Source organism: Chenopodium album, chromosome 15 (assembly GCF_948465745.1).
Source record: "Chenopodium album chromosome 15, dcCheAlbu1.1, whole genome shotgun sequence".
In the NCBI taxonomy this organism is placed as follows: domain Eukaryota; kingdom Viridiplantae; phylum Streptophyta; class Magnoliopsida; order Caryophyllales; family Amaranthaceae; genus Chenopodium; species Chenopodium album.
In genome coordinates, this window is record NC_137848.1 from 24,754,273 (window position 1) to 24,764,834 (window position 10,562).

General features: G+C 36.7%; 1 protein-coding gene across 1 annotated transcript; it reads left to right on the forward strand.

Moving 5' to 3' along the window:
- The first annotated feature begins 3,461 nt into the window (after positions 1-3,461).
- LOC145583058 (uncharacterized) lies at positions 3,462-8,946 on the forward strand. Its single transcript, XM_081640175.1, has 3 exons — positions 3,462-3,595; positions 5,354-5,478; positions 5,557-8,946. Exon 3 carries the CDS (start codon positions 5,559-5,561, stop codon positions 8,484-8,486), a length of 2,928 nt encoding a protein of 975 aa, XP_081496301.1. The 5' UTR covers positions 3,462-3,595; positions 5,354-5,478; positions 5,557-5,558; the 3' UTR covers positions 8,487-8,946.
- The last annotated feature ends 1,616 nt before the right edge of the window (positions 8,947-10,562 follow it).

Below are 10,562 nucleotides of genomic sequence, written 5' to 3' on the forward strand. Positions count from 1 at the left end.
ATTCCTCATTCTCTTTTGTGGGTGCTCTCATTATTGACACGTGTCATCTTCCTATAGGGACATGTGTTGCCTTTTTATTTAGGCCACGTGTCTCTATGGGATTGGACTACGTAATTGGGGTATTTTTTTACCCTAAACACCACTTCTCATGAATTGTAGGGATTACATGTGTCAGCAACATGCTCTGATTGATTCTTTTGTCACACTTTGGAGTGCTTTTGTCTCAAGAGTCCCTGCATCTCTGTTCTTGCTTTTCTTTTTGGCTATTTCATACTTAACAAAAGGAAAAAGACCATATTTGCCATCATGCAACATGTTGTTGTTTTCACCATACAAAGGCTTCCCTATCATTCCCATGAACATTGCTTTGATCTTGAACCTCCTTGACTGTTGTGCCCTGTAGGGATCTTCTTTTGTAGGAAGAAGGTAGAATGTTCTTATTTCTGAATTTATGTAAAACCATTTCTCATCTAAATGTATCCATTGTTGCATGTCAATGAATTTTGGGTCCCTTTCAGCTGGTATTGGATGAATGTGACTAAGAACCCACTTAAGTCTTGTGACTTTGTGCTTCTTAGTTAAAGCTGGGTGATTGTTGCTTGTGTGTGTTCTAAGCCTGCCTTGTTTCCTAAGCTTATGTAAGGCTAATTTTGAAATTTAAAGTGTAGAAGCATAACCCCTCTCTATAGTTCTTTTGTATAATGGTATAGAAGTAAGAGACTCATCAGTGTATTCCTTTGGTTTGGGTCCTATCCTGCCTAGTTTTTTTTTATTTTTACATCTACTAAAGTACCATCAAGTAGCCTGAAACCACCTTGTTGTTGTAGATTTGTGCACTGAATATTTTCTTGCCAAGTTGGCTAAGAAGCCTCTTAGCAGTGAGTCCCTCTCCATGTGCAGCAAAATCTCATCAACTATTGCTCTTTCCTCTTCAACATTCATTTCTCTTCTTTCTCTCCCATTCTGATGTGGTTGTTCATTATGTGCATCATCATCTGCATCATAACCATCATCATTTTCATGGTTTTGCTGTTGCTGTTCCTCATCTGATTCATACCGCCATGGGTCTTTGACTTGGATGAATTCTTCATCCATTGCTTGCTGATAATCATAAAACTCATCCATAAGTTCATTTATGAACTCTGCTATGAGTCCCTTTCCTTTTTTTTTTCAGGTTGGCTTTTGGTGATGAATTGGCGGCTGGTTTTTTTTTGGACGGTCTTCAACGGAGCCTAATTTCTGTAGTTAAAGATGTTACATCTACTAACACAGCTCTTAGGAATTAGGATAATGCTAATTTTAACTTAGTTGGATGTAATTTGTAGGGCTGCCTGTTTTTGTGAATTTGTTAAACTTGTGATGTAACTTAACTAAACTTGTTGCCCCCCCTCCCCAATTCCCTTTGAAACTGAACTCTGGAAATGGGCTTAGTATGGGGAAATGAAATGAACAGTAAAAAATTTGGGGGAATTTGGTTGCAGATTTGAATTTTGGTGAAAATTAAGGAGAGAAACAGAGTGGGAGGAAAATTTCCCACTTGTTTCAAAAAGTCAGAAAAAAAAGAGTGGGAACTTCCCACTTAAAAAATAAAACCACATGTGGGTACTTAAAGTTAAAATGGGACCATTACTTTTCCCTCCAATTTATCTCTCCTAATTACATACCCTTACAAATCATTAACACCCCTTAAAAGTTTTGCCTCGGCCTCCGCAAACCCTTCCAAAGTTGCAAGTAACTTGAACCGGAGGTAGTATTATACTTCATACGCTTATGTAATGTACATTGTTTAGTTCAACTTTATTTTTTTTTACTTTTACTTTATTTTTAAGTTTAGGAGATGAAAAAACTATTACTTTATTTTATGATGGTGGAAATGAAACACTTCATTTTCTTACTTAATTTGCAAGTTATAGAATGCATAAAGTCTTGAACATTAAAGTTTTTGTTTTAAAAAAGTATATTATAAAGGAAATATAGAAAGGAAATGTTAAAGGAGGTGACATGTCGGTTGTTGCATGTAAGTGACTTGTGGTGACATGTGACATGTGAGTGATTGTGGTTTGTGTTTTTAAATACTAAGTATAGACTAAGGGCTTGTTTGGTTCACTTATATGAACTTATCTAATTTGGTCTAGTCTGATCTGAATGTCAGATTTGACCAAACTTTAACCTTAAATATACGATAATCAATACGGAAAAAATATATGAAGTGGGGTCTTGTTAGATTTGTAATAACGAGTATTTTATTATATGTAATTTTCATAATTTTTTTTCATTATAAAAAAAAAAGATATTTAGCGATAAAAAATTACACATAAAATGATGATCTCATCTGAATTTATTTTTTTTTATCTAATTTGATCTGAACTTATTTTTTCTAATCTGATCTGATCTGAACTTTTTTTTTTTCCTGAAATAAGTAAAAATAAGGTGAACTAAATAAGGCCTAAGTATAGATATAGATATGAGAAGGTTTTGTGTGAGTCCATTTCACGTGAGTTTAGTTTATAACGCACCCCCCTTATCACAAACCGCAACCCCTGCGGCCACACACAACCCAGAATCAGTCACCCCCTCCTCTACGCCGGCGATGATGCCGCCATCTCCGACATACCCACTGCCTTCACCCTCCCTCTTCCCCCTAAAACAACACTAAAATCAAATAAATTGCGATACAGAAACGAGAAAAACAAATCAAACCTTGGAAACATAAGCACGACCAGGGTGATCGAAGAACATTGATGATCTGAAATGTGAAAAAAAGAGCAACGAAAAACAAATTAGGGTTTATGAAATCAAAAATTAACAATTAAAAGAAAAGAAAATGGAAAACCAAGTAATGAAAACTGATGAATTATTTCCTAGAAAGAAGACGATTAGTCACGAACTTGCGAGTTCTAAGAGTGACAACCTTTTTCGCCATTTTTGCTTTCTCTCTCCTCTAGTGCAGGGGACTTGCGGCTGATTTCCAACTTCAAGGTTCTGGTTCATCGATATTGGCCATTCAACTCTTTCAATATTGTTTGATATCTGATATATTTAACCTAAGTTCTGATAATTATAATATAATTTCTGATATGTATAATCCAATATCTGATCATTACGGAGTATAATCTAATTTCTGATCATTATTATCTAATTTCTGACACTTATAACTTAATATCTGATTTTTATAATCTAATATATGACTATTATTATCTTATTTCTGACAAATTTTTTTTTTGTTGTTGTTGTTGTTGTTGTATGACCAGATTCATGTGAATCCGTTTTACTCAATACTTTATCTATAGGTATAGATTACTCTCACCTCTAAAATCATTTCCCCCCATTTAGGTGTGAACATAAATAAAATGAGAATGATTTTTGACTGTTGGATATTATTTAGATCTAACGGTTGATATCACATCTGATTCATTAAAATTTCTCCATGTTTTCATTATTTGCCCTTTTGGAGTTTTTCGATTTTTTTTTTACGCTGCACTCTCCTCTCTCCTTCTCCTTCTCCCTCTCCCTCTCTCTCCTCCTTTGAAGCGCACTCTGAGTTCACCATTGAAGCGACTTCTGAACTTTCTCCTCCATTGAAGCAGTTTCTAAGGTAAGATGTTTTCTTGTAATTATCGAATGTCAATTTCACAATCTAGGGTTTAGTTTCACACTATCGTTGATTTAATTTTTAGTGTAGTCAATTAGGGTTCTTCTAAGGTGGATTATTCAACTGTTGGTTTAAATTACTGAAGTTATTAAATATCATAGCGGTGGATTTTGTTGCTAGAATTTTACTATGCTTAATTTTCGTTGAATTTCTTAAGTGAGGGGATTTTTATATGAATTTTTTAGCCTAATTTGGTTGCAAATTTGTTACAATTTCGAGCCAAGTCGAGTCCACGAGCCGAGGCTATTGGAGCCCGAGCCGAAAATGGGCTTTGAAGCTCGTGAGCCAAGCCGGCCTACCTATTGTGTTCCAGCTGAGTTTACTTTTATTCAGGCTTGGCTTGAAGGTTAACAAGCCCTTCTTAGTTGATAATAATATATTAGACAGTTACAGAATTTCTACTTATTCTCCGTTTGTCAATTGATAATTTAGTTGATTGAATTATTTTCCTAATATTACTGAAAATTTTAAAATTTTAGAGTTACAGTTAAGTTGTTTATTCAATTCTGGTTGCTCTTAGTTGGGTAAAGTGTTCGGAATTAGAGAAATGAACTTGCATTTGGATTTTGGAAAGGGGGAAAATCCTTTCAAGGAGTGTCCCGCTGCCCTCTCCCTTGAATGAAAAAGAAGTAAAGGTAAAATGTAAGAGAAGAAAGAAAACGGTGTATGTCTTTGCTGACATGTTTGATATGATGAGTGTTCATTTAATTGTATATGAAAAATGAGTGGCTTTTTTTGGATGCTATAGAGCCATTTGGCCCTGGACGCTCCAAATTTTAGAATACTTGATGCTTTCTCCTTAGGGTGGTGGTGACGTTTCATGTATTGACTTGCAGACTAGCGAGATTACCCTGTCAGTTTTTTTCTTGAACATTATAAGGAATAGGAAGCCTGGAGGAAGCTTGAAGTATGTGTGTGTATTGGGCCATATGATCTGAAAGTACTGTGAATGTAATTTAAATATGATGAAACTATGAAAAAAATACTTGGTGTAGAAGGTTCAGAAATTGTACTGGAGCTCGTGAGCATCATAATACTTGGTGTCATCAATTAGAAACCTTTTCAATGCACAGGGTTTTGCTGCTTTGTTTGTAAGCACTAAACCGTAGATAAGTAAATTTTTTATTTTATTCTATAGCAATTGCGTTACTTAAAATACTCAACATTTACAGATATTTCCAGGAAGTGTTCCACATTTGATCCTCTCTCTCTAACTATTGATGTACATTCCTTATTGATGTTTGGTTTTAATGGACTAATATTAACCTGCACAGTTATGCAGAGGGTCTGAAAGCAATATTATGTGTCGTATCTATGGATTTTTTTGAGGGTTCTAAGCTTTTAGCCCCCCCCCCCCCCCCTCCCCCCTCTATTATTTTTGCTCTCCCTGATTTCACTATCTTGGGATTGGTTCTTGTTGCTCTTTCCTTTTACTTTTATTGGCAAATGTGTCGGGGCTTTATAATGAGGGAGTGATCATTGGAATTTCTGCAAGTTAATGCCTGCACTTAGTGTTAAAATATTTTGCAATGTATTATTATGCATTTTGCATCTGATAATTTACTTGTGCAGCATGTTAGAGTCACTTAGTTACACTCTGATTTTTCTCTTTCTAAGTTAATCACTTTGGAGAATTTCTGTACCCTCTCGGGGAAACATGATCTAGCTGTTATTGAATATTACAATTTGAATTTATTGCAGGTCCTAAGTCTCTATGTAGATACCCAGGGTCAAGAACTAACCGATGTGCTGAGGTACTTGGAGGAGATCCATACAGCTCATGCATATTGGTTTACATTTCTCGTTTTCTTGACAAAGATTCTAAGGTAGTACAGTTAATTAATTTTCGCTGAAAATATATGCCAGAAGGATTAGTTCGGCTCATGTTGTTTAATTGTGTTCAGTTATGGAGTGCAACAAAGAAGAGGCCTTGAGGGCTAAGGATATTGCTCTGAAGAAACTGGAAGCAAAAGACTTTCCAGGGGCTCGTAAGTTTGCTTTAAAGGCTCAGCAGCTTTATCCTGATATGGAGAATATTGCTCAGATGATTTGTGTTTGTGATGTGCACTGCTCAGCAGAGAGCAAAATGTTTGGAAGTGAATCAGACTGGTATGGCATTCTTCAAATTGAACAGAAAGCAGATGATACATTAATTAAGAAGCAATATCGCAAGTTTGCGCTTCTTCTTCACCCTGACAAGAACAAATTTTCTGGCGCTGAAGCTGCATTCAAGTTGATTGGGGAGGCTCAGAGAGTGCTTCTGGATAAGGAAAAAAGGTCATTCTATGACATGAAATGCAAAGCATCTTGTCAACCAGTAAGACAAAACCAGCCTCCTCAGCAGAGAAGTAGGAATCTCAACACTGGTAAAACAGCAAAGGCTCAAAACAATGTTACAAGCAATTCTAATTCACATGTCAAGGAATTCAATTTTACACATCAAGAGCCAAAAAAGCAGCCTCAATCAGAAGCTGCCAACGGGAAGGAGACCTTCTGGACCCAATGTCCTTTTTGTGCAGTTCGTTATCAGTATTACAAGGAAGTTCTGAATAGAGCTCTCCGTTGTCAGCATTGCAAGAAGCCCTTCATTGCCTATGATATGCTTGCTCAAGGTACACGACCTGGATCTGATGCAACTCAGCCTGTATTTTCTGGTCAAAACATTCCTAATGCGAATGCCATGGGATCAGAGACTGTGAATGAGAAGCATGCTTCCAATGGTGGGGTTCCGGCTGGGAAATATGCAGAAGCAAGTCGATCACAGAAATCCAGGCAAGCACCTAAAGGTCCAAATAAAGTGGATGTGGAACAGACATCTAAGCCCTCCAGGAATGTAAACAGTAAGAGAGGGAAGAAGCATGAGGAAGAGTCTAGTGAAAGTTTTGGATCAGATAGTAGCCTGGAGTCTGAAGAAATAGAAACACAAACAGACACAGATTCTCTGATGGCGCAACAATTTGACAGTGATGGGGATTGCCGCACTAGAAGATCAAGACGGAACAAACGGCACGTGTCATACAATGAAGATGCAAGTGATGATGAGCATATCATGAACCCTTCAAAAAAGGCAAAGGACAATGGACCACCTTGTCCCACAACAGAAGAAAATGTAGATGCTTCAGAAAAGAGACAGCAGTCTGACCCATCAAAGATATTTGCTTCTGCTTCTGCTTCTGCTTCTTTGAAAGAGAGCAAGGGAGAGTGCAGTAAGTTAGATGGAAGTGAAAATGGGGTTGAGTCAACCAAGAAAGGCTTCGAAGCTGATGATGACTTCACATTGTCTAGCCCTGAAACAATGCCTGAGCCAACGTTTCATGAATATCCAGACCCGGAATTTAGCGATTTTGACATGCTTAGAGAAGAGCAGTACTTTAGACTTGGACAGGTGTGGGCTGCTTATGATACTACAGATGCGATGCCTAGATTCTATGCCAAGGTCAGGAAAGTTTTTTCTCCTGGCTTTAAGCTGCAGATAACTTGGCTTGAAGCTAACCCAGATGATGTGTGTGGAAAACAATGGGTGAATTCTGAGATGCCAATTTCTTGTGGTAAATTCAAACATGGTGATTCGGAAATTACAGAAGATCGTCTTATGTTCTCCCATGAGGTTTGTTGGGACAAAGGCGGTCGTAAAGATTCTGTCTTGATATATCCTAAAAAAGGAGAGACATGGGCCATTTTCAAGAATTGGGATGCTGAATGGTATTTAATTCCAGAAAGTGGCAGAAAGTTTGAATATGAATTTGTTGAAATACTGTCTGATTATGATGAAACTGTTGGGATATATGTTGCACAGTTGGGTAAGCTGAAGGGTTTTGTTTGTCTGTTTTGCCGAAAAGATGAAAGTGAATTACAAATACCGCCTGCTGAGATCCTTAAGCTCTCCCACAGGGTACCTTCGTTTAGAATGAGCGGTAATGAGAGGGTAAATGTTCCTAAGGGTTCATTTGAGCTTGACCCAGCTTCTATAACCTTGAACCTTGAAGAAATCACCCTTTCTCAATCAAATGGAAACACTTGCTTTGTTGGGGAATCCACTAAATTAGAAGAAGTGAATCCTGGTGCAAAGGCTGCTAAAAATTCATTGCCTAGTTACTGTGATAATGGTAAGGGTCAGGTGCGTGGGAGCAAATTAAATACTGATGTTATTGCTCAAGACATTCCAGATCCAGAATTTTACAACTTTGATGACCTGAAATCCATTAAGAAGTTTCAACTAAATCAGGTTTGGGCTTTGTACAGTGATACTGATGGCTTGCCAAAATACTATGGCATCATTAAAAAAATTGATCTTCTTCCACAATTCAAGGTGCAAATAGCCTGGCTGGAAGCCTGCACTTCGCCAGCTGATATGATTCTATGGAAGGTAAAGGGGATGCCAATTTCTTGTGGGCAGTTTAAGATTAAAAGTAACAAAGTTCAAACATATACAGGAAATAGTTCCTTTTCTCATGAAATACGTGCAGATCCAACGGTAAGAAAGAATGTGTATGATATCTATCCACGAAAAGGTGAGATATGGGCTCTTTACAAGAACTGGAATGCTTCTATGGTAGTTGCAGACTTGCAGAAGTGTGATTACGACATTGTGGAAGTCCAAGAGGACAATAGTTCACATATTAAAGTTTTGTTCTTAGAGCGTGTTAGTCCTTTCTACTCAGTTTTCAAGCCACAGACGAATATTCACACTAGAGAGATCTCCCGATATGAACTGCTTAGATTCTCCCATCAGATTCCTTCTTTCAGGCTCACAGATCAGAAAGATGGTAGTTTAAGAGGCTTTTGGGAGCTTGATCCTGCTGCATTCCCCACTCAATCTATGTACAAATCGTAGGGCAGTTCTTATCTTTTGATGACTCGTTTTTGCTGTTGTAGCTGCAATGCATCTCAACTTGATGGGATTTGAAATGCTGGAAACTATCTTAACAGAACCCTTTCAGATCTGATATAATTTGCAGGCACATCAAATGATTGGGGCATGGATATGATCCTTCACCTGGTGAGGGTCTGCTGTCTTGTGCCACATTATTTCTAACTCTTGATATCATGGCAAGTCTTGCCTTTTTGATTGAACAGGTAATTAAGGGAGCTAAGTAGGTGGAAGCGAACTATCTGCTAATGTTAGCCACATGTTAATTGTAAAGTCTCATTCCAACAGAAACAGTACATTTTCTGTTATCATGGTGTAGAAATTATGCTTTGGTAGGTTAACTGCATTCAGTCAATAGTTCAGCTATTGCAGTTACATTCGTATGTATGGTTTCTATTTATATGCATCTGATGGTTTCTATTTATATGCATCTGAAGTTAGTGGGCTAATCCTGTTAATTATTCATCTTGTTTTCCGGCTCTTCCATAATTTTTTTTAAGGTTTCTATGGTTTGAAGCCATAACTACTGTTTGTCTATGACATCTGCTTTTGATCATGGTTGCTGAAATACAGTCTCTGCAGTAGTCTGGCTGTGTTTTGGTCATTATGTGATCTGGCTGCTTACATACCAGCTGAAGAGATTTACAATTAATACTACGTATTACAGTGTTGTTTTTAAAGGTTAGTAATATTTATTAAATTTTAACCGTAGTCTAAACAAACTGAAGTTAATAATTGGCGAAAACGTCATTATTGGCATCAGCAATGGTTCTAGGTGAATGGAGCAACACAACCTTAAACGAGTGATGAAATAAGGAACCTAATACTTCCTCTGTTTTATAATAATTGTAACAATTTAAATGACACAAGTTTTAATGTGCAACTTTGACAATTAATATTTATAATTATGTCGTACTTGTATACGTTAGGAAGAAATAAGGTTGAAATAAAGAAATTATGCATAAAGACTAGTCAAAAAATACTTTTCATGCTAGCAAAAGTAATTTGTGTATTAGTTAAAAATATAGTCAAAATATGTACTATGTTTCATAATAATAGCAAACTTTCATAATTTATCCGATTCATAATAATTGGGAAAATTTATCATGTATTACCTTAAAAGAGGGGTCTTTGTGAATCATTAGCCTAAAATAAAATTGCTAATTTATTACTTTTTTTTTTTTTTTTTTTTTTTTTTTTTTTTTTTTTTGTGAAAAAGTAATTTACTTTTAAAATTGATTAATTTTAATGACTCTAATTTAATAATAACATGTAAATGTTAAAAAAAAATAATAAAAAAAAAAAAAATAACCTTCATGTTGAGTGATTCACCTCTAATTAGATATCCTCAATGAACTCTTGTAACGGCTAATTCTCCATTAATAACCCCAATACTATTCTTCCTCTTAACATCAAACCTTCCATTTCTTTGTTAGTTTACACGTATTTTTTAGCAAGAAAGACATCTCCAAGGTTTAATTAGTGTAAGGTAACATCAATCAATCAATCAATCAATCAAAGCCTTAATCCCAAAAGTGGGGTCGGCTAACATGAACCAAATTTGATTATTCCGTGTAGTCATCAACATAAATCTTTCTCCTCCATCCCTTACGATCCAAAACTTCATCCTCACGTAAATCCATGCACTTCATATCCTTCCTCACTCCTTCCAACCAAGTCATCTTTGGTCTCCCTCTTCCTCGTTTAATCCCTCCATGGTCCCACTCTTCCACTCTTCGCACCGGTGCACCCTCGGGTCTCCGTCTTACATGTCCAAACCAACGCAGACGATTTTCCCTTAATTTATCTACAATGCCCGCCACACCTACTTTCTTGCGAATAACCTCATTTCTGATTCTATCTCTTAAAGTGTTTCCACACATCCACCTTAACATGCGCATTTCCGTAACCTCCATCTTTTTAATATGCTCTTTCTTAGAAGCCCAACATTCTGTACCATAGAGCAACACTGGTCTTATGGCAGTCCTGTAGAATTTTCCCTTCAACTTTAAGGGAATGCTGCGGTCGCATAACACTCCC

What these genes read in the sequence shown, in the direction of transcription:
- LOC145583058 (XM_081640175.1), top strand. Translation starts at nt 5,559, where the DNA reads ATGGAGTGCAACAAAGAAGAGGCCTTGAGGGCTAAGGATATTGCTCTG.